This window comes from Tenrec ecaudatus, chromosome 11, assembly GCF_050624435.1.
Source record: "Tenrec ecaudatus isolate mTenEca1 chromosome 11, mTenEca1.hap1, whole genome shotgun sequence".
NCBI lineage: Eukaryota > Metazoa > Chordata > Mammalia > Afrosoricida > Tenrecidae > Tenrec > Tenrec ecaudatus.
In genome coordinates, this window is record NC_134540.1 from 51,385,923 (window position 1) to 51,409,913 (window position 23,991).

The 23,991-nt window shown below is 50.3% G+C and overlaps 1 protein-coding gene across 1 annotated transcript; it reads left to right on the top strand.

Moving 5' to 3' along the window:
• Positions 1-251: 251 nt before the first annotated feature.
• SLC25A30 (solute carrier family 25 member 30) lies at positions 252-23,103 on the top strand. Its single transcript, XM_075563050.1, has 10 exons — positions 252-357; positions 5,556-5,675; positions 8,015-8,162; positions 10,463-10,557; positions 11,744-11,829; positions 12,579-12,674; positions 13,705-13,829; positions 15,115-15,253; positions 18,822-18,902; positions 20,076-23,103. Exons 2-10 carry the CDS (start codon positions 5,612-5,614, stop codon positions 20,115-20,117), a joined length of 876 nt encoding a protein of 291 aa, XP_075419165.1. The 5' UTR covers positions 252-357; positions 5,556-5,611; the 3' UTR covers positions 20,118-23,103.
• The last annotated feature ends 888 nt before the right edge of the window (positions 23,104-23,991 follow it).

A 23,991-nucleotide genomic window follows, 5' to 3' on the forward strand; every position in this document is an offset into this window, starting at 1 on the left:
TGCTGGAACCCTTTCCTGAAGCAGGCCCTGGGTTCACACTGCCTCCCCGAAGGCTCCCTCGCTCGCCGGGGCCGGGACAGGAGGACACCCGCTGAAGTGCTAAGGACCACGCCTCCGCCCCCAAACGCCAACGCCGGTTGCCAGGGCGGGGCTTCGGGGGCGGGGACTTCGGGTGACCGCCAATAGGCGCCAAGCGAGTGGGCGGGCCCGCGCAGGCGGCCCCCTGGAGGGCGGGGCTACGCGCAGCCTCGGCCCGCCCCCGCCGCTGCGAGGCCTCTTCTCCGCCTGCTGCGCGGCCGCCGGCTGTGGAGACCGAGGCCCTCGGGGCAGGGGACTGGACGCCGCCGCCGCCGCCGCGTAAGTGCTGTGTGCCCCGGGCTGCGCCGGCTGCTTCGCGCTCGCTCCAGTGTGCCCCTCCTCCGACCCGGATCCGGGAGCCGGCGCGGGACCGCACGCCCGGGCGGGCGGCGCTGCGGCTCTGGGCTGCTGCCCCCCGCGGGCTGGAGGTGGCTGTGCGGGGTACCGGGCTCGGCGAACGCGGCGTGGCGGCGAGCGGCAGCCTTGCCGGGGCTCTCCGGGTCCCGCGCAGGCCCGGCCCGGGCCGCCAGGTTCCGGGACTGGGCCCCGCTCGGTCTGCTGCTGCCGCCTTCCGCCAGCCGGTTCTGCTCGCCGGGGCTGGTACGTGGTTCCTGGTAGGGGACCGGCGGACGCAGCATCTGCGAGCTTCGTGCCGCGGCAGGGGACGCGATGCGTGGAATTGCTCGTGGAGTGATGTCGGCTGGACAGTTTGTGATAACGGGAATTCACGTGGCCGGAAGGCGACCGTGCCGGTGGTTAAGGATTTCGTGGTCTTTCTAGGGCTATGGTATTTCATGTGAAGTTGTTGCAATGGGCGGCACTGGTCTTCCGGCCCCCCGATAGCAAAGGAATGGCCAGCCTGTTCTTCAGCTCCTGGATGCTCCCACGTGTTAGTGATGAAAGGTGAAAGGCGTGGATTGTGTTCTTGGCTCAGCTCCCAAACTGGTGACTATAAACCGCAAACTATACTCTGTGGGGAGTGAGTGCATCGACTCTTGGCGACCCCATGCGGGTCAGAATGAGTGAACTCTGCTTCAGTGGCTGGTTTTCCCAGAAATAGATCGGCAGACCTTTCTTCCGAGAGCCCTGTGGGTGGAATCAAACCTTCAGCGTTTTAGTCCAGCAGCCAGGTGCATAAACAGTTGGCACCACCAAGGAGCATGGCCTCTAATTCATGTGAAATGAGAGGTTGGGTTCGATGGGATTGCCAAGATTCCAGTTGCCAGTGACAGGCTTATTTGGCGTGCTGTGTTTTTAAAAAGGATAAGAACTAGGGAAAGGGCAGCTCTGAAATTTCTGAGATTTCTGAGAGCACAGATTTTTATTAGAGACTGGTAACACTTGAAGACAGCCGACTGAGGGGAACACAGTGAAATTGCACAGGTTTACCTAGGGTTATTTGTACAAGAGAATCTTGGGGAAGCATTTAGGAACTTGGAAAGTTCGAGCAGTAACTGCAAGAGAGGTGAAAAACAAGAAACTGAACACTGCCATAGGTCGATGCTAATTTACAGTGGCCCTATAGGGCAGGGTACTACTTACTGCCCCTGTGAGTTTTGGAGGCTATAACTGTTTATGGGAGTAGTCAGCCTTGTCTTTGAACTGCTGATCTTGCAGTTATCAGCCCAAAGCTTCACCACTAGGCCACCAGGGCTCTTAGCAAAAGAGGCAAGGAGAGAACACGCTGTGTAACCATATTAGAGTTAATGTAGCAGAAAGGACTTGGAATTTTGCACATAGCTTAAATGTTGACAGAAACTTCTGGACTTCCTAGTTTGTGCAGCTGCTACCACCCTGAAAGCGCTTTGTTTTTTAGTAGACGGATTTCCTCTGTGGGAAATCCTGTATTTATTCTTTATGCCAGTGTTGGGCCATCGTGTATAATTTTAAGTTCGAAACTTGGCCGCTGTGTGATGTTAGGTAAGCCACTTTACCTCTCTGAGCCTGTGTTTGCTCAGTTCACAAAACACCAGGTGCATGGGGTCCCATGAGCAAGAATTAAAATCCCAAATGTAGCAAACCTACAACAATGCCTGACGTCGCACATTCTGGTTCAGACTGCTCATAAGGCAGCAGAGAACTGTTGGGAGGGTGGGGGCGGGGGGTGGTGGTGGGGTGTTGTTTTAGTGGGCCTTAAACAGCTAACCGACTCCATGGCAGTGAGTTTGACGTTTTTAAATAGTTAAGTGCTAAGCGACAAGGGGAAAGGGTTACAGTTCAGAGCCCCCACTGGGAGGTCCCTCAGAAGAAAGATCAGGAAAACAAGCCTGGTAATCTGAGGAGTTTCTGACTGGTACAGCCGGTTGAGTGACTGACTGGTTATTACTCATGCAGATGGCCCTCAGAAGAAAGCCCTGGAAGCCCTGGCAATTGCTCTTGGCTCCAAAGTCTGTGGACTACTGGTCCACTCCACATGGACTTGCCATGAAAGACCAAATGGCTTTTTTGGGGGGTCGGGGGTGGGGCCTAGAGCACAGCATCCTAGAGCAGAGTGCAGTCATCAGGACTAAAAGTCCTCACTTTTCTGGTGTCAGACTTAGATGTCCTCCTCCACCCCCACCCCCCCAAACACTTGAAAGCTCAGGACACACACATGGATATCCCTGGCTGTCTTGCCCTGAATACAGCCAGGAACACCTCCGTAGCTAGAGCTAGGATGAAGTTATGGACTGAGTCGGGAGAGCGCCTCAGAAGAGAGCCCAGATGCACAGATACTGGTTTAGTTTACTGTGCAGAGTCGCCTGCCTAAAATAACCACAGCCCTGTCACAGGTTGCTCTGCCCAGGACAGCCTTCGGGCACCGGGTGCCCATTCCAGTCTGAGCTAGAACATGTTTGGCTGTTTTACCAGCCACTGGGCCCCCCTGGCTCTACTTTGACCCAATTATTATTTTCTCTCAACAAACATTAACTGTGGGAAGGGCCAATAGTCTTCATGGCTGAAGGATCTAATTCTTGCATTGGGAAAGGAAAAAGAAGAGGCAGAAAGCCATTTTCACCCTCTTTTAAAAATTGTACTTGAAGACACAGTAATACAGGCCAAGGCACTGACTTACTCAAGATAAATCTGTTGTGACTGGCATCTGAATTAAAAACAATCAGGCGTGTGATTCCATCCCATGTGATTGCAAGCCTAAAGCCAGTGCTGTCCGTCAGTCCTGACTCTTCACTGACCCGTTAGGAAGGAGTCGAACTGCACCCAGCGTCGTATCTAAGGCTATGGTTTTTCACGGAAGCCGACTCCCACACCTGTCTTTCCAGTAACTAGTGGCTTCAAACCGCCACCAGGTCAGAACAATACTGGTCCCAAACCATCCGAAGGCAATGCCACAATTTGGGGCCCCAGATGAGTATTTGTATCTGGGGCAGAGCCCAGAGCCGCTTTGGCCTGTAATGTGTTCTTACAACCCATAACTTGTAATGCTAGCCACAAAATCAACTACTAAGGTCATAAAATCAGAATTAGGAGTCACAGGATGGAGCAAACAGGTAGGCGCTTAATTACTAACCAGAGGTTTGCAGTTCAAGTACTCTCAGAGGTACCTCGGAAGAAAGGCCGGGCATTCTGCTTAGAAAAAGTCACAGCCTTGAAAACCCTATGGAGCACATTTCCACTGGGTTACACCCGGGGTCGCCGTGAGGTGGAATAAACTCCACGCGCATGTGCGTGTATGCGTGTTTAAGAATTTAGGTAGGGTAGTAAATGTTTCCAAAGGTAATAGGGAGATGAAAGGGTTTTGTTGTTGTTTTATGTTGGTTGAGGACTGACTCAAGTTCGGAAGAACATTAGAACATAAGATCCCTGCTTGGGAGGCTGCCACCCTCTTCATTTGTGGCTGCTCTGCACGTGGCTCATCCTATGAAGCAGGGATCATTATTGGTGGGTTTACGAGGGGGTACTCCTAATGCTGGATCTGATGTGAGGCGGATAGTGCATTTGGCATTTGTTCCACCAGGCCAGACTGCTAATCAAGCTTTCAAGTCATAGGTTCTAAAAACATTACGTAACAGTGTGTGACCAAAAAGGCCTGATTGTGGCAGACTAGGGACTGGTTTTGCCACCACGACAATGCACCCGCTCACACAGCCAGTGTGTGCCAGTTTTTGGTGAAAAACAACATGCTTCTCTTGCCCCCATTCAACTGATGCACCTGACCTTGGTCAGTGCAGCTTCTTTTTGTTTCTGCTAATGAAGAGAGACATGAAAGGAAAGTGATTTGAAGATGTAGAAGAGGTGAAGAAAAAAATAAGGGAGGTGCTGTCAGCCATCCAAACAGATGAGTTTGAAAAATGTTTCCAAGAATGGAATTATAGATTAGACTAATGTATTAGGTGTAATGGAGAGTACTTTGAAGGTGACCATTTTATTAAAAAATTAAAGACATACCTGGGGTGGAAGTAATTCTGGTTTTTTGGGGGGACCCCCTGGTATTCAGGGCCCTCTTTGGAGTCCTTTCTCTTGCAGAAGCAAGGCCCTTGGCCGTGAGAATTGATCTTGGGATGGGGCCCTTGTGATGGGCCTCCCCTGAGAAATGCAGGCTAGTGAATTCCCTAAACTTGGCAAAATAAGCACATGGGGTTACCAGGGAGCTTCAAGTTCGTGGGGAAAATGTAATGAAAATGGCATTTCCTCACAGATTTGTTGAAACCCTCTCTCAAGCCGCTCCTTGGGAGGAACATGGGCAGTGTGCTTCTGCAAAGTTGTACAGCCTTGGAAGCCCTCAGGGACACTTCTGGCCCATAGGCTTGGGATCGGGGTCCACTCACAGCAGCAGCACACTGAGGGAGCCCACTCTGAGTTGGCACAATGGAGCGCCATGCTACCCAGCCTGCACCGTCTCCACGACAGGCCGCAGTCTGGCTCCTGTGGTCCACAGGGCTTTTGTGGCTTGAATGTCGGCCTTCTCTTATTCCTAGTCGATCTTAGACTGGATGTTCTGCTGAAACCTCTTCCGCATGATGGCAATGCACACGCCTCCACTGCCTCCCTGTAGGGCCTCTCAGACCGTGGCAGGACAGCGGGTACTTACTGAGGGCTGCCAAACAGATAAAAGATAGAATGGATTGTCCAGACACGAGATTCCACTGGACCACACTGAATACTTGGGTATCCGCCTATTGGGTTCCTTCGGAAGGCCTGCAGGAAAATTAGGACAACTGATAAGGGGAGAGGGGTGGTGTGTGGTGTGGTGTATGGAAACGTGTCCCAGTCCTCTGTGCCGGTGGGGCTTCACACCCACCGGGTGTGTCCCTGTGAGAGCAGTAGTCGCCGACTTGGGGTGCAGGGCATAGGGGTGCTTTATCTTATCAAGACAAGGCCCCCTTGGGCTTGGTGCAGAGGGCCGTTGTAGCAGGAAAGAAGGGGTTTCTGTGTAGGGGCTGAAGGGTACATTGTTGCAGGGGGTTTTACTAAAAGAGTTAGGGAAGAAACTGCCCCTGAGAAGTTACAAGTTTGAACCGACTGGCTTTTGTGTCCAGGAACCGCCATGCTGGAGGCCCTGTGTCTGTGAAGCAAAGAGGGGCGGCGAGTGAGGATGTCTGCCCTCAACTGGAAGCCCTTTGTGTACGGCGGGCTGGCCTCCATCACGGCCGAGTGCGGTAAGCCGGGCGCCTCCTGGGCCACATCGTGGGCTTGGGGGCTTGGAGTGTGAGTAAGGGCAAACTCTGAATGTGTGATTGTGAAACAATCCCAGACTTCCTGATTTTGAAGACAGGTGGTTCTTTATTTGGGGGAAAGTGGAGAAGTTTCAAGACTTGGTTTTGCATTGCATCAGTCCCGCTTTCCCTGGCCCTGCCACAGTCAACACACTTGGCTGTGAAGATGTTTTGAGCTGCTGCTGTCTGTTTTTCTGTCCGCACACTCTCCTCCTGGCTGCATCCTCAAGGGGGCCCGCGCCAGAACCCCGTTGGCCCTTTGTGTATTCCTCTCGATTCTTTCACCTTCAGCAACTGGATTGGGCATGTGATTTGCTTCCTGGGCTGTGTCGGGAGCCAGGGAGAACCTGGACTCAGAGATTGCTCCACATTATCCACCCACCTGCCGCCTCAGGCCTCTGTGCCAGTGGACCACCTGTGCCACAGGGCAGCAGCTGTGCATTCTGAGGTTGGGCTTAAAATAGGTTCAAATAACCACACTCACTGCCATCAGGTGGGTTCCGACCGACAGTGGCCCTAGCACAGGGTAGAGCCGCTCCTGCGACTTTCCGAGACAAACTCTTCACAGGAGTAGAAAGCCTCATCTTTGTCCTGAGGAGCGACTGGTGGCTTCAGACTGGTTAAATCCCTCCAAAAAACCCATTCCCAGTGTCGCCCCGTCAACTCTGACTAACAGTGCCCTCCAGGGCAGGGGTTCTCAACCTTCCTCATGCTGCGACCCTTTAATGAAGTCCCTCGTGTTGTGACCCCCAGCCATAAAATTATTTTCACTGCTATTTCGTAACTAATTTTGCTACTGTTACGAATTATAATGTAAATAACTGATATGCAGGATGTATTTTCATTGTTACAAATTTAACATAATCAAAGCATGATTAATCAAAACAATATGTAATTATATAATGTGAAATATTGATTTCTTTTTTGAAATATTGATTTCTAATGACAAATAAATGCAATTTTGTCTTGAAGCATGGTGCAGCATGGGTAACTGTCTTCACGCTGGGTACTTGTATGTGGGCGTATCTGCATGTGGGCAGACCCACCTGGAGACGATGGAGGAGCGGTGTCTCGGTTCCGAAGACCCTCGGAAATACGTGTTTTCTGATGGTCTTAGGTGACCACAGTGAAAGGGTCGTTTGACATCCTCCCCCCCAAGGGTTCACGACCCACAGGTTGAGAACCGCTGCTCGGGTTTCTGCGGCTATAAATCTGTAGGGGAGCAGATAGGTTCAGCTTTTTCCTGTGGAGCAACTGTTGGTTCTGAACCACGGGCCCTGGTGGTGCAGTGGTGACTCGGGCTGCCATCCGCGTGGTCAGCAGTTGGAAACCACCAGCAGCTCCTCAGGACAGAGACTGGGTTTTCTCCTCCCATCAACAGTTACAGTCCTGGAAACCCACAGGGGTTCGGTGTGAGTTGCATTGACTCAGTGGTAGTGGTGAATTTGGGTTTTTTTTGCTTTGTGGTTAGCAGCCCCATGTTTGCCCCACAGGTTCCTAGGTGGGACAAACAGTTTCCATTCCGCCACTACTTAAGGGTGCTGGTTGGCACCCACAGACAGCATCAGGAAGACAAGCCTAGGCTCTGCTGCACCTCCATTGCCCTGAGCACACCCTGGGGCTGAGCTCTCCAGCGGAGCGCCACTCGTGGGCAGCCAACTTAATCGAGTCTGTTAGGTACTGTGAGACACCTGGGTAACTCCTAAATGAAACTGCCACGAGTCACGGCTGGTGCACAGCCACCCGCTGTGGGTTTCCAAGACCAGAGCTGTTTACGGGAGTAGAAAGCCCAGTCTTTCTTTCTCCCACACAGTGTCAGATTTTAAGCTATAAAATACTGCTGATGTTGGAAACATGCAAAATCACGTAGAAAATGAGCAGGTTTTTTTTTAACCGCTTTTTCATCGAACCCAGCCTTTATATGGGTAAAAAACAGTAACTTGTCTTCTAGTGGACTTTTCTGTTTGTCTGCCTCCCTCCATGGATGGGTCATTTCCACAGCAGTGGAGGCTTCTAGAACCCTGTGAGGAAAAGGCAGGGCATGTGGTTTTAAAAGCAGCAACAGGAACATGTGTGGATACTTATTTATTTTTGAGGTTCTAGTCATATTTGAGTTCCTAAAAAGAGTTTAAAGAACAAAAAAAAGACTGACGCACCAGACATGGCTTCGTTCCATTTCTCGGTTTGATGTTGTAGTCTCTATTTCCTCAGTAACACAGCGCCATGCAGCCGTTACCTTGTGGGACTTGGGTTTCTTAACGGTCTTCCTTTGCAATTTCAAGGCACATTTCCAATTGATTTAACCAAGACACGCCTCCAGATTCAAGGCCAGGCAAATGATGCCAACTTCAAGGAAATCCGGTACCGGGGGATGTTGCACGCGCTGGTGCGGATAGGCCGAGAAGAAGGGCTCAAGGCGCTGTACTCGGGGTGAGTAGACCTTCCTGCACTGCTCCTTGGATTGGTCCTGTCGGAGGAGACGTGACGAGGGGAAAGTACACCTTTGAGGTGCATTTGGAAACCGCAGTTAGCAAGGTTGATTCCCCCCCCCCCCCCCCCCGCTTTTTTTAAGTAAGTCTTTGGTGAAATGCTTTATTATATTTAAGTGCAGACAACAACACACAAGTTACATTTGCTTTAAATCATCCCATCTTTCTGTTTTCCCTTTGAAAACAGCCCGTCCCTGCAGCCATTCCAAATACCTCTGCCACAAGGAAGCGATGGCAGGAGTTCAGTGAGCCACTTCCTTCGCTTTCTGTCAGTGCTCGTGAGCGAGGGGCGATCTTCTGCAGGTGCCGGGCAGGAACGTCGGTACCACAGGCCCTGCAGGAGACAGAGTCACTCGGACGGCTGAAATATAGAGGCTTTAGTGAAGGGACTCCTTCAGGGCTAAGGGACAAATGAAGTTATGCTGAGGCACTGAGAAAGTGCCAGCTCTAGGATCAAGTGGGCTGGGCAGGCAGTGCGTCTCCAGAGTCCACTGAGGGCAGGACCCTTGCAATGGCACTTGTGGACAGGGCTGTGTAGACCCAGGAAGGAGTCGGCGGGGGAGAGCAGTCCCTCCATAGGTCCTCCATCCTGTCTGGATCCCACTCAGCAGCCTGGGTGACGGTCCCTGTAGATGTAGTCCTAGACATCAGCCTCTCAGAGCACTGAGCTGGACAGAGAAGGGTAAAGCCAAATCTGCGGGGAAGCTGGGGGTTCAGCAGCAGGAGCTGTCGACCCACATCCCTGTGTGGTTTCCTAGGCTGGGGAGTGCGACACCTGTCTGTGTACTGTCCCAAACCAGAAACCTCAACTCGGCTGTGCGTCTGTCTCCCCCATCCCGACTCAATACCCCAGGTTACTTAGTACTTACTATCCACCCCACCCCTAAACAGTTGTCTGACTTCCCTCTTTCCTCTTCCCCAAGACCAGGGCCTCAGTTCAGTTCAGGTGCTCACCATTCTGTTTTCTACTCGAAAGCCCTGCTTCCAGTGTAATCTACCTATTAATCTTTGTTCACATGACAGCCAGTCATCTTATGCTTACTTAAAATCCCCAGTGGCTTCTATCCAGCACAAGCACGCATGCACGTGCACACACATCCCCAAACCAACTGCCAGCGTATCTATTTTGACTCCAGAATGTACCATGTATGTCAAAGTAAAGTGCTTCATAGGGTCTTCAAAGATGGCTCCTTTCACAGGTGGACTGCCAGGCCTTTCTTCCGCAGCACCTCTGTCTCTCAAACTGCCAAGCTTTGGGTGAATAGCCAGCGGGCACGTGAATCATTTACAGCACCAAGAGACTACTATCATAACCACCTACCTACTGCCATTGAGTCGATTCTGACTCATAGCAGCCTTGTATAAGATTTCTTTACAGACACAAATAACCTCATCTTTCTCCCTCAGTGCAGGTAGTGGCTTTGAACCATTGACTTTGCAGTTGGCACTCCAGTGCTTACCCGGCAGGGCCAGCAGGTCTCCTTTCCTACCCTTACACACGGGTTGACCCCCTACAGGAGAATGTGCTGCCTAGCGACACACGTGCATGCGGTGTGAATGGTATAGGTCTTGTCTTGGTGATCCAGGGAGGGATCCTGAACTCCAGCCACGATCGTCAGAAGGGACAGACTCGGTGTTGAATTTCCTTGAGAGGTTGAAACCCTGGATTTTGATGTCTCCCCCCCCCCCCCCCAATTTTAAAATACGGATCAACAGAAAAACCAAGCCTTTGGGAGCTCGGAAGCGAGTTTGCAGCCTCTGGAGTACAGCATGTAACCAAGATAGCACGGCACAAGTGCCACTATTGTAGCTCCTTCTCGTGTTCCTCTCCCATCCCCACACTGTATCCGTGCAAAATTCCTAACTTTACTTGGGCGCCCAGGTGGTGCAGTGGATTAAGTGTTGGGCGCTAACCACAGGGTCAGCAGCTGAGGAATCGGAGATGCGTGTGGTACACTTCGCTCTGCCGGTGCCTCAGAGAAGGTCATTGGCTTTGACATGCGTGTCTGACTGAAACTCTGTCCGCTTACATCTCGCTGAGGATAAATAGCAACGGCTGCTTTGTTACCCACTGAACTAGTCACTTGCACACATTAACTGAGCCTGTCTTTTTGTTGGATTTTGACGTTGCAAGCACTTGCGTGTGATTGTGGAAGGCGGGCACATGGCAGCATCTCTGGGGGGGGGTCTCTTGGAGCATCCCAATGAGCTTCTCTGCCCTTTGTCCATTCGGATTGGCAGAATCGCCCCTGCGATGTTGCGCCAGGCTTCCTACGGCACCATCAAGATAGGCACGTACCAGAGCCTGAAGCGATTGTTTGTTGAACGGCCAGAAGGTGAGTTGAGGCCCCTTTGTCCCCTTGGAGACGGGAGGAGGGGTGTTCAACCTTTTATCCAAGTGGCTTGGAAACAGGCCTTTTCCAGCTTTATTCATGACCAGCTTTACTCATGAGGAGAGCTTGGCATGTAAAGTCTGCCGTGAATGCTGCTGAAGGCAGGAGGACTTGCCCTGGCTGCATTTTGGGCACTGGAAGTCAGGACAGCGAGGAGCAGTCTGCATGAGTTTCTTTCAAATAACGAGGCTGCAGCTCCCTGACTGAAAGCCTTCCAGAGTCACGGGAATTGTTGCCTATTTTCCAGGAAAGCAATGAGTACATTTTTCTTGGAATTAATACACGCTGTTCTAATGCTCTCCGGTGGGCTGGTTTGGGGCTATTTTAAGCCATAGAACTTGATGTCCCTTTCACAATGGAAAGGACACCGCCAGTGAGAGAGGAGGGTCAGAGCCAAGGTGTGTCAAGTGCACTTGAATAGCGTTTGCTGTGTTTTTTGTTTCACATCTTTTTGAAATAGGCATGAAGTGCTTTAAAATGTCCTGTGTTATGGAAAAGTTTAGCTTTTTTCCCCTCCTAACAAATAGTCCTCCTGTTATTAGGAGGGCCTGAATTTACACACAGAAGTAGACAGGTAGATGACTATTCACTTTGTGCGGTCTCACATGGCTTTAGAGCTAGCAGGAAACTTGCTGCATCAGACTAGAGGGTGGACAGGCATTCCCTTCGAGAGGGGAGAGATAGGAGAGCGGAGTGAGGAGAGAGATGGGCTTTCTAGGCCCCTTAACAGTTACTGTCTTGGAAACTCCAGGGGACAGTTTTACCCTGTCCTGTGGAGTGGCTAGGAGCCAGCGTCTACTCGATGGCAGTGCGTTTTGGAGGGGGGTGCGTTCGAGCCTTGGGGGGTGGCCATGGTTTGAATTGTTAGCTACAGGGGTGATAGTCTGACATGACAACGTGCCTTCCCATTCACAATTGTAAAAATCATTTTAAAGAGGAAGAAAGGTGGCTAATCAATATCTCTCTAGTCAGCAAAGTTCCTTTTAGGATTACTTGATTCATAAAGTGTACCTTTCTTTATTATCTTTAAGGGGAACAAATAGAATGTAAATGGATAACACTTTGGGATTGCCTACAAGAGCTCTGTAAATGCCAGAGGGCAGATAGTGTGATCTGTGTCTTTGTACAGATGAAACCCTGCTGATAAACGTTACGTGTGGAATTCTCTCTGGAGTCATATCCTCAGCTATTGCCAACCCAACTGATGTTTTGAAAGTAAGTCACATGCCGCATTTTTAACGTGTGGGTCATGTGTTGGAATCGACTTGATGCCTATAGGCTTGGTTGGGTTTCTGTGTATGTGGATCCGCTTATACTTGTGCTCTGGTTGGCATCTAACGACGACACACATCTATGTGTAGACAGCTGACATTGAGCCTTTTTTTTTATAATGGCAAAAAATCTGGAAATGACTTAAGTATCCACTGATAGAATATTAATTATATTATAACTTAAGAAAAGGGGAGGGGCCTGATGACGGAGTGGTGACGCATTGGGCTGCTAACCGCCAGGTCAGCAGCTCAAGACCACCAGCTGCTCTGTGGGAGAGCGGTGGGCTTTCTCCCGGACAGTTACACTCAGTCACAGAAACTCTGCAGGGGCGGTTCTACCCAGTCCCACAGACTGACTGTGAGTCCGCAGTGGGTGTGGCTTTGAGGAGAAGTAGCTCAGAACTAAGGGTGCACATGCTCAGTGCTGCCAAGGACACCGAGGGCTGCTATTGATGAAATTTCTAGACTCATGTCTGTTTCCCATGTAGTAACCCACAAGGAGATACACTCTCTGACAGCTAATTAACTTCCTGTATGCAGGAAGGACTCCTTGATCTTGGCTTTCTGGAGGCCCCAGAGTTACTGAGAGCCAGTCCTTACCCAGTACTAGTGTCACAGATAAACAAGAGGCGGAGTGGTGTTCTGGGGGGTGCTCTAGGGGCAAGCATGCCTTTCCTCCCTGTGTGGCTCTAGATTCGGATGCAAGCCCAGAGCAGCGCCATCCAAGGAGGAATGGTGGACAACTTCATGAACATCTACCAGCAAGAGGGCACCCGGGGCCTGTGGAAGGTGAGCAAGCGATGAGTCAGCTGACTCGCTGGGGTCTTCCTCTTTCTACCTTTTATTTTTCCTGTTCCTCTCGTCACTGTCTCCCCATTCCCCTGGCACCATGGAGTAAGGGCAGTGACGTTGTCTGCTCTGGAAGACAATCAGAAGGAGGAAGTGCATGCATCCTGGGGTCCTGTCACTGTTTTAGGGGGCTGTGCAGCTGCTGCATATAGTACATCCATGTCTGTAGCACACACAGTGCGTATGTGTGTGTTACAGTCCGCAAATACGGGGGCAAGTTAACAAAATTTAAAGAGAGAAGGGCTACAGCCTTAACCTCCCCAGATGCCTTCCTGAAACACTGGTCAGAGTGGTTATAAAAGGGGGGACAGTACAATTGAAACGGACGTAAATTGTCTTCTGACAAACCAGCTAGTTTCAAACAAAGACAAGCTATCCTGTCCCTAATTGCCTGTAATTGTCTGTAAAATGGAAGCGATTGTCCACTGCCCTTTAAGCAGTCAGTTGATGTCTAGGAAATTCTGTGAAGGCCGAGTGGTGGCTTTATGTTGTTGCTTGGCTTTTTTTTTCTTCTTGAAAATTGTCGTGGGAGAGGCGTCTGGGCGGGCCATGGGTAGACTGGGGGTAAATCTCTGGTGTCCTGACCTTTCAGTGACGCTTGTGTTACTGGACAAGCCCTGGGATGGAGGGCCACATCTTCGTATCCTACTGATTCAGCACTTCACAGACAGACCCTAAAGGTCACCCAGTGCAGTCCTTTCCATATGTAAAAGGACACCGGGCCTCTAAGTGTGACCTGTTCTGGCTGGGTCACACAGTTCCTTCCAGAGCCAGAATTAGACTCAGGAGCTCTGGCTTCTAGCCCAAAGGTCGTTTCCACTATTTTAATCCACTTCTCTCACCCACCAGCAGAAAGCCAGGAAAATAGTTACAGGTTTGTGGATTCGAATTTTTGTAGTTTTGCGAGTTTTGTTTTGTGGAGAGTAATGACTGAATGTTGGAATTACCTTTATTGTTCATGTTTTTCCAGGGCGTGTCCCTCACTGCTCAGAGGGCGGCTATTGTTGTCGGCGTGGAGCTGCCAGTCTATGACATCACCAAAAAGCATCTGATTCTCTCTGGCCTGATGGGCGACACTGTGTATACCCACTTCCTGTAGGTCAATGGTTGGTTAAAAATCACTGTTTCGTATATGCATGAAGTTAAATGGACAGTGTTGTAAAAGTGTTATATTGTCATATTTGATAATACAGAAGTGTACCAGAAAAGTACACTTTTACAAAAAAGTAAAAGTACACAGTGCACAGATAACCATTGCTCACAGTTTGATTTGTCCCTTCTAGGCATTTTCTGTGCAGATACAAATGTGTGCCTATAAAGTTCTACTACGTGTAGTTTATTACACAAATGAGATCATGCTTTGCATTTTCTTTTTAAAATGTAATAGTACAGTCTAGGTACTTTTTCATGCCATTACCTATAGATTGAAGGTGCCCTGGTGGCGCTGTGGGTTGGTATTGGGTTGCTAATTACAAGGTTGCTAGTTCAAAACCACCCACCACTCTGCAGGGAGAAGATGAGGCTTTTTGATCCTGTAAGCATTTACAGCCTTGGAAACCCTAAACGGGGGCCGATGAGCGGCATCGACTTGATGGTAGTGGGATGGCAGGAGATGTTTGTCCTCCAGGGGACGTAGGACAAGGTCTGGAGACCATTTTGATGGTCACAACTTGGGAAGTTTCCTCTACGACTAGAGGCCATCCTGTGTGCAGTATACAGTACAGGTCCGCCCTTCACAGCAGAGACTTCGGAGGCCCAGGATGTCAGTCATGCCAAGGTTGAGAAGCCCTGTCCTGAGTTGTTTGGTGTACCGAGCGTGGTCTATGGTAGTCCTGTGAGACGGAGAGTTTAGTCCTGGGAGGTGGGGTGGGTGGAGGGGCATTACAGTGAGGACAACTGTTTCTGATCTTTAAAAATTAATGTGCTTATGGTATAGCTAGAATTCCTCTAATGCCTAAAAACAGAAACCAGAGCCATTGCTGTACGGCAGGGCGGCCCCTGAGCAGAGTGAGACTGCTCTGTGGGGTTTTCTCGGCTGTTTGCCAGTCCTTTTTTTACCCTCAGAGCCTTTGGGTGGGTTTGAACTGCTCCCCTTTGGCTTATGAACTGGCTACAGTCCCCTGGCCTCCTGGTGTTTATAATAAATGGAATAGCTCGTCCTCAGAGGAAGTTCCTTCCATACTGCCATACTTCGGTGGCATTCCAGAACCTCAAAAGTATTCTTAGCTGGGACTGGAATTTGTAGCCACTGATCAGCGCTGGCGTCGATGTTTGGAGCTGGCGCTCACCCCGACCCATTGGTCTTGTGGGAGGAGCCTTTCTGCTGCCTTGGTGGTGGTGGTGGTGTAGTTTACGAGTGAACCTGATCTCTCCTTCATAGCTCCAGTTTCACCTGTGGTCTGGCGGGGGCCCTGGCCTCGAACCCTGTGGATGTTGTGAGAACACGGATGATGAATCAGAGAGTCGTCCGAGATGGCAGATGCTCTGGCTACACGGGGACCTTGGATTGCCTGCTACAGGTGAGGAAGAGAGTCCCTGTGCGGGCTTTGGAGCTCCCTCACTGGTCCTCACCCTGCACGTGGCCCTCTGTTCTTTGATCCCAGTTTAAGGACACAGGCTTTGGACTCTGTCACTTAGTGTGTGACTTTGGCGAAGATACTGGCTCTTCCTGTTGCTCAGGCTCCTCATCATTTAGCCAGGGCAGTGATGGCATCTCGCTCATGGGCTCTTGTGGCGAGAAGGGTGATGTCTAGGAAGCAGTGAGCGTCGTGCTTTCCAGAGTTAACTGCTGTTGCTAAGGCACGCTGTTGTGAAACATGGAAGTGGTTTTATTGAACCTTCAGTGTCCAGTGGGGATTGCTTCCATCAGCGAACGCCCCCAACCCCAAACTGATAGGTACAGTTGACTGAAGAGTATCTAAAGGGACCGCTATTGTGACACAGTAAAGCCACACTGACCTTGGTGCCTCTGAAACCTAGACGGAGTATTGAGAAATAAGCGTTGTGTTTTCTTTGCACCTCTGCTGTGCTCCGGTGAGTGAGGGCTGCAGGTGTCAGTGGGACTGTGGGAGTGACTCCCTCCGTGGAGTCTCTCCTTGAACGAGCTCCTCCGTCTAGCTGGGATTCTCGGCCTCACTGACCGGGTCCCTGTTCACCAGGCGGTGGAAGCTGTGGCTGTCTTCCTGCTGCTTGCTACCAGCCCGTGAACAAGGACTGCTTCCGTGGTTCCGGTCCTTGCTGTCTCCCCACACAGCTTAGGACCATATTAAAATGGAACTTGTTTCTTGACACCCCATCCACTCAGGTGTGTAGAAACCCATCAAGGCTGTTTAAGTCACTGTGACCCTTCGCTGAGGCATGTTGTGCTCCCTGGTTGCCCCCATGTCAAGATGCAGTTGGAGCACTCGAGGGTCTCGTGCTTTTCCGCCTCAGTGACCCTTGCGCTTGGGGAACAAAAGACTTCCTTTGTGCCCTAAAATACACACACACACAGATGTACACAAACTCACTGCCATCAAGTTGATGACGACTCTTACAGCACAACTGCCCCCTTGAGTTCCCGAGACGGTACTGTGTACGGGAGTAGAAAGCCCGTCTTTTCCCCGAGGAGCTGCTGCGGGTTTCAAACTGCCTGCCTTGTGGATCTCACCCGAGCGCAGAACCACCATACCACCCGGATAAAGTATATATCTAAGTATCTTATCCTGCTTGTTGCTAATGTAAATGATATTGCTTTGTTCATTTCAATTTCTAATTAATTGTTAGTTTGTATATATATACAATTAATATTTATAAATTGATCCTGTATCTTATAACTTTCCTAAACTCATGCATTAGTTCTAATAACTTTTGGGTAGATTGTAGATTCTTTGGGGTTATTTGCATAGATAATTGCCATATCTTCATTCAGTCATTTTATTTTTTCCTTCTATCTTTATGCTTTGCATTATTGTACTGTTTAATAAAATGGTGTTGAATAGTATTGATAGCAGAAAGTAAAAGAAGAGGCCTGAAGAGGTGAGATCAGGGCTGCAGGCGGGTTGGGGTCAGGCTTCTCAGTAATGTTCGCAAAGGTCGACCCTGGCTACCTTCAGGTGCGTTCATGATGGAAAATTCTTCAGTGTCGTTTTTCTGGCCAGTGCGACTCACCAATGCAGGTTTCGGCTTTCTTAGAACTTCTCCCTCATGAGCCCCGCGATCACCCTATGTTCAAGGTTCCTTGGAACCCCCCTCACAGCAGTCACCGTAGCCTTCTGAGTGGACCTCTGTCGGGTGTCACTGCCCCAGCAGGTCCTCGTGGAAGCACTGTTTGATTAGGCCTTCATCTCTGGTTCCTACCGGTAAATCCAACCCCAGTTACTGTTGGTTCTGTGCAATCATTTCCATGAGCTTTGAGCTTGCTTCAGGACTGATGGAAAGATGAGCCCTTTGAGCAGCACTTTGGGCGCCCATCTGAGGTCGGGTGTTCACGTCAACTTGAAGATGGCAAACCACATGAGACCCCAGTTTCTCTGGCTGTCGCATCGATGGTTCTTCTGTGCTCGTCCACCGCTTTCTGGACATCAGGGTTGATGGTCTGCCCTCTCTGGGGTCATCTGTTTGGTCTTTCCTACAAACAAACAAACCCACTGCCACGGAGGCAATGCTGACCCCTAGTGACCCTCGGTGGGTTGCCGAGACTGACTGCTTCCAGGAGTAGAAAGCCCAGCCTTTCTCCCGAGGGGCTGCTGGTGGTTTCTAGCTGCCAGCCGCGTGGATCGCAGCCCAACCCGTAAACTGCTCGATCCACCTAAACCTGCTCTTTTGGGTGGGGCAGCATTGTTGCAAAGCTCCAGTGGCATGGAAGGTGCCCCCTTGAGTTTTTTCCGTGGAACATAAAGGATCCTTTGTTAAAGGAGCCCCGGTGGCATGCGGTTTACATGTTGGCTGCAGTATGCAAGACCAGCAGTTTGAAATGGTTAGTCACTCTTGGGTGGAAGAAGGGCATTTTCTACTCCCGTAAAGAGTCATAGTCTCAGGAATCCACGGGGCAGGTCTGCCCTGTCTCGGGGGGTCACAGAGTCCGCATTGGCTTGATGGCAGTGACGTTTGTTTTGGATGAGACCGTGTATTACTGAGAGCCAGTAAACGTTTTGTTTGGAATAAACCATAGGGGCATGATTCACAGCCATTGTTGCAATGTTTTTGTCTTGTCCTCGCATTTATGAGTCTAGATGGCATAGAGATTGGAATCAACCTTGTGTTCCCATTCATTCAACTACTGCTCACCTCCAGGGCTTCAGGCAGTTCGTGGAAAATGAAATGGAAAGATACTGGCTTTTTCCACAAACTTTAAGAAGCCCCTTCATCCTCTGGGTGGCCGTGTTGGACAGGGGCCATACATAGTCCTTTAAAAAAAACAAAAAGATACAGAGGTCAATGATATCTCAGGCAAGGATTTTCTTCGCAAGAAGAATGGCTCAGCGTTTTGTTTTCTGAACTTTTCTGTTGTGACAAGAATCTTCCTGGCAAAGTATTTGCTGAGTAAGTTTTCCACTGATAGTTCACTGGCAGCGGCTACGCTCACTGTTGACGGCTGTGCGGCCATCGTGCCCTTGCTTTCTGAGTTATGCCATCAATGTTAGCATGGCATTGCTGAAACCCGGTGCCCCTGTCCCTCTGCCTCCTGTTCCTGACACACTGCTGACACACCCTGGTCTCTGCCCATCCGTCTGCGCTAGATCCTTTGTGTATGTGCAGTCGTGTTGCGTTTGTCTTTTCCTGGCTGACTCCTTTTACTCAAGTACAGTGTTTTTGAGGTTTCTCCACGTTGGAGCGTGAATCTGAATCCCCCCCTCTCTCGGGACCTTGTCTGCTTGACCCCTGCATTTGTGGTGGGACACATGACTTCTCCTTCCCTCTGACTGTCGTGAGCGGGGCTGCAGTGGACATCGGGGTACATCTACTTCCCCCATTCCAGTCATTTTGGGTGTGTGCTTATGATTGGGGTCACTGGGTTGTGTGGTAGTTTTATTTTAACCCTCTAATTGTTAGTGAATTTGATGATATCATTTGAAAGTGGAGTTAACTCTTTCTTTCTCATAACAGACATGGAAGAATGAAGGCTTTTTTGCTCTATATAAAGGATTTTGGCCAAATTGGTTGAGGCTTGGTCCTTGGAATATCATTGTATCCTTTTCTGGTTTGTCACAAGAATGCTATATTTTATGAATTGCCATGTTATTAACTATAATTTATATATATATATTTTTAGTTCTGGTTATATGGATTATCTGCTTAACCTCTTTCAGGAGATGTAGTCTCTGTGCTAGGCACTATGACTCTTTCCACTGGAAAATCGGGCTGCCCCGAGTGCTTTTCAACCGTTTTAGGTGCTAGGGAGCCCTGGTGCCATATTGCGTTATGCGTTGGCTGCTGCCCGCAAGAGCAGCTGTCTGACACCACTAGCCACTCTGTGGGAGAGGGACGAGACTTTCTCCTCTCATTAATATTTACAGCCTTTAGTTCTTGTAACTGCTCTGCTCCATACTCGCCTTCATGAAGAGATCCCTGAAGAGAAGGTGCTCCAGTAGTGTGGTGAAGAAGGCAGACGGCGCTCGACTATCGCCTGGAATAGTGTCTGGGTCTAAAAGGCTCATATTCAAACAAGCAGCCCTCTAAGTGAGCTGTCAAATAAGCCCACATCGAAGAAGCACACCAGCCTGTGGGATCCAAAGTTGACAAGAACAAAATCCAAATACGATGAAGGGAAGGCATCAGAGTTTACAATAATCTCTGTCTGACAATAAAGCTGTCCCTTGCCTGCGGCTAGAGGGGATCTGCCAGAGGCTTGGTTTAACTAGTCTGCAGATAGATTTTGGGTTCCCACTGTCCCCCCTAGCCTTCTACAAATTGGGTGTTCAATTCACGGTAGAGCTCCGAACCACTGCCACGTGGGCGAGCACTGCAGCTTGTCGAGGCCCCGTGTCGGGCTGTAAATCCGAGGTGGTGAGTCCTGTCGGAGGTTCGTCGGAGGTTCGTCTTCTCTCTAGGAGTGGCCCGGGCTTTGCACAGCTCCCTGATGCTCGCAGTCCACTGCGTGAGCGCCGGCACCTGCAGGGCCCCTCCTGGAGCAAGTCCTGGCTGATTTTGAGACCTCGCCTCTGAGGTGTCTGTTGCAAGCTGGCTGGCCGTAGGCAGGGAGACTGGCCATGCATTGCCCTTGGTCATGCATTGCCCATGGGCCTGCCTCGTATCTGCCCACCCATACCTGCTCACACACGGGCTCCCCATGGCCCTGCTTTTGCGTGTTGGGGTTGTTGTGATGCCATTTTTGTTGTCGGCCTTAACCGGTCGCTGCAGTTCTTCGTGACATACGAGCAGTTGAAGAAGTTGGACTTGTGACAAGACCCAGCCGGCACGAGCTGCCCTCTGCAAATGCTCGCTTCCCTCGCCCGCAGCGCAGCTTCCTGCTTCCCGCCCTCCTCACGGCTGGGTCATCCCAGATCCCTGGTGTGAGCAGCAGAGGGCAACGGAGGAGTCCCACTGGAATTGCCAGGCCTCATCCAATGTTTACTAACACAGACTGCCACATCCAAGCACTCTTCGTTCCCATTGAAGTGCCCTTCACAGCCAGGGTGACATCTGAAATGCATGTTCCCGCTAAGAAGCCTCCTAGGACACTGCCCGAGGAGGGCAGCTCCTGGTGGAGACTCGGGTGTGAGCCGGGTGACCCCACAGGCCTTCTGCGCCTGCCTGGCTGAAGAAACATCACACGGGGCACGGGGCTTTCCCAGCCCCGCGTGGACAATACCAGAAACCCACCCACCTTTGGAATACTGCAGTGGGCTTTATTTTCCTATTTGGGCAGGATCTCTCACTTATAATAAGTGTTTTAAGCCTTTGCAGACATGGCCTTTGTGAGGAATTGCTACCAAGTATTAAGATGTAAGCTCATTTGTGTGACGTGGCGCAAAAGCCCCGCAGGTGCTTTCTTTCGACCAGGCTGGGATTTGCCGTAGGTAACGGTGGTAGCTCATTCTCTGAGTTTCAGCAAAGCTTATTGGCCTCTTTTGCGTCGGTTTCTCCCCGGATACTGGGGTAGAGACACTCGAAGGGAGGACACAGTAACTGTGCTGCCGCTTTTCTGCTGTTAACATAGCTCATGTCACGTGTGAACGCCTTTCCATCACGCCGCCCGCGTCTGTTCCCCTTCCAGAAGCAGCATGGACACAAGAGTCGCAGTCCCCCACGGGCTTCCTCGCCGGGACCACAAGGGTGGCCCTTTCTGAGAGGGCTTGTTTAAGAGAGCGCAGGGTACGTGGAGATGGTCGTGTGCATCGCCTATCCAAATGTGGCCAGTGAACTAGAGCGTCCATTTCTCCAGCTTTTCCGTGTTTGCTTCAGGCCACGCCATGTTACATAAAATAGACCCTGCCATGCACTTGGTTTAGATGGGAAGTGTGTGATTAGATCGTAAAAGCCGTTTTGGGTCAGTGTATCCACCTCGTGACAGGTCTCGTTCGTCTGTCTCCTAAAGGCACTGGCCGCTACCTGCATAGCACATCACAGTTCCCACCAACTTGTCCTAGCACCACCCCCCGCATTCCGTGTCCTCTCTTCTTGAGCATCTGTCAGGGTCCCTGCTGGAATCACCATGTCCATCGCTGAGGCTCCTGGGCAGGGCCAGCTAGATGAGATCTTGGCCTGCTTTCTTGGCTATCAATTGAAAGGGGACTCGGAAGCCCCCAGAGCAGCCGGGTCATACAGTTTCTTGCACTCACTGCTAACCAGTAGGTTGGTGGCTTGAGCCTACCCAGCGGCTCCTTGGGAAAAAGGCCTGGCACCTCCACTTCCGAAAAGCCGGCATCGAAAATCCTGTGGAGCACAGTTCTACTCTGACACACTCAGGGTTGCCGCGGGTCGATGGTTACTGGCTTGGGTTTTAGGTGTGGCCTGAGACCCCCATGAGCTTGGTACTCAGAAAGGCGGCCCCAAGGCAGCAGGACCCTTGGCTCCCTTCAGTTCTTCCCTCCGAGAAGAACATGCCTGCAGCTTATGTAGCAGAGCACTGCTACAGTATCTCACAAGGAAAAGCCAGACCGCCATCGAGTTGATCCCCACATGCTGGCCCTGTAGGACAGGGTAGAACTGCCCCCATGGGATTCCGAGGCTGTTAATCTGACCCAGAGCAGAAAATCTCATCTTTCTCCTGCAGAGCAGGCTGGTGACATTGAACCACTGACCTTTCGGGTCATAGCTCAGCATGTAGCCCCCTCTCCCACCAGGGCTCCTTTCTACAGTGCAGGCAGGGTGCGCTACTAGTCTGACGTTCCTTCCGCCATTAAGGCAGGACAGGAGGAATACAGGCTTTGGAGACCAGGCCGTGTTCCTCACAGCCAGGTTCACCTGGCTGCCTATGTTTCCTCTGAAACAGCGAATTCTTACTTTCAAAGTCACAGCTAAGACAACGCCATTTAAAAGAGGAAGGAGAGCAGAAGGGCGTGGGGTGGCAAAGGCGTGTTCCTTGCTGGGAGTTGAGGGTGGAGAGTCCGGATCCCAGCCTTCCTGTCCTTTCAGAAGTGACCACGGGCAGGGGCTCACGGCACCTGAGAGCTGAGCTCACCCACCGGACCCGGGTTCTGACTTGGGAGAGTTTGTTCCCTAACCAAACATTCCACAGACCACTGCAAGGCTGTGTAGAAAGAAAGAGGCTTTCGTTTGTGAGTTCTTGGAGTTTAAAGAGCTGTTCATGAATCCTTTGTTTAATGTAGGAATCACTTCATTTTTCCTTAGGGTATATATAATTTCTAAAACAGTAGAAACAAGCTAATTGAAAGACCAGGTAAAAAGTGAGTACCAGACATTAATATATTCATAACTGAAACCCAAAGAAAGCATTTCCGTATATCTGGTTGAGAAATATTTTTCAGACTTACTATCTAGAACAACATCTTAACTTGCTTTTATTTTTCTGCTTCCCAGAGGAGCACATACAATTCTGGGGACTTTGAATAAAGAAATGACTTACTAGCATGAGGAGAATTGATTCTCTTATTTTCAGGGGTGTGAGTATAAATTTACTCTTTTTCTCACTCCTTTTTGGATATGGCTTAAATATGGCTTCTCGTTTTTATACTCACATTGAAGTGAATGGTTTTATTGTTTGCTTGTGGGTTTGTGTAACCATCGATGCTGAACGTTGCTGATCTGTGTATGTAAAAAATGCCTCCTGTTCGCCATATTTATTCATATGCTTGAGATAGTACATGTTATGTAGAGTGTGCATTTTTCATAAGCCTTTATATGTGGAACTCTTTATTTAAATAATTGGAATATGTGATGTATGCCTTGTTTCATTTATTTAATAAACTGGAGTGATAAATAACAACCCAAACTGATCAGTGGTTATTTCAGATTGAGTTGATTCTGTACAGTAGCTCTACAGCAGCGGTTCTCAACCTGTGGGGGGAGGGGTGGAACAACCCTTTCACAAGGGTCGCCCAATTCAAAACAGTACCAAGATTACAGCAACAAAAATCACGTTATGGTTGGGGGTCACTACAACAGGAGGAGCTGTATGAAAGGGTCGCGGCGTGAGGAAGGTGGAGAACCCCTGCTCTCCAGGATAGGGTCGAACTGCTCCTGAGAGAGTCTGAGGCTGCAGATCTTCGCAGGAACACAGCCTCGCCCCCCGGGGAGTGGTTGGTGGGTTGGAACTGCTGATACACAAGTTGGCAGCCCAGTGCCTAACCCACAGCACCACCAGGCCCCTTTTCAAACACAGGAACATTTCAACAGACACGTCAAAGGAGAGTCCAGTAGCCACGGTGCCACGTTCCCTCCAGTCGATTCTCACAAAGTGGAGCTGATCCCTGGGGTGCGCTTGGCTGTCATCATTAGGGAAGATTTATTTTTTAACTTTCTATAGTGAATCAGGTGAACGTTTACAGAGTAGAGCATAGTTCACATGCAGTAATTCATACACTTTCTGATTGACCTGGAGCATCCCCTCCGGTGTACCCTCACCTGTCCCACTTCCTCCCTGTGTCCCCATGAGAAGATTTTCAGGGCTTCCTCTGGTGGAGCCCCAAGGTGGGCTTGAGCTGCCGGCGTGGTCGTTGGCATCTGAGCACTTCTCCCTTGTGCTACCACGGCGCATCACAATTGGGAAGTCACAGTAACCAGGCTTTAGATGTTGCTCTGTCACGGTTGGCTTTGGGGCTTCCTCTTGCCTTTCCTGCACAGGATGCACTATGGATGTGGGACCTTGATTGCC

Excerpts from the sequence above, each read along its gene's own strand:
- SLC25A30 (XM_075563050.1), top strand. The coding sequence starts at position 5,612 with ATGTCTGCCCTCAACTGGAAGCCCTTTGTGTACGGCGGGCTGGCCTCC. Across the intron at positions 10,558-11,743 it reads GTTTGTTGAACGGCCAGAAG|ATGAAACCCTGCTGATAAAC; the intron begins GTGAGTTGAGGC and ends GTCTTTGTACAG. Across the intron at positions 15,254-18,821 it reads CCTTGGATTGCCTGCTACAG|ACATGGAAGAATGAAGGCTT; the intron begins GTGAGGAAGAGA and ends TTCTCATAACAG.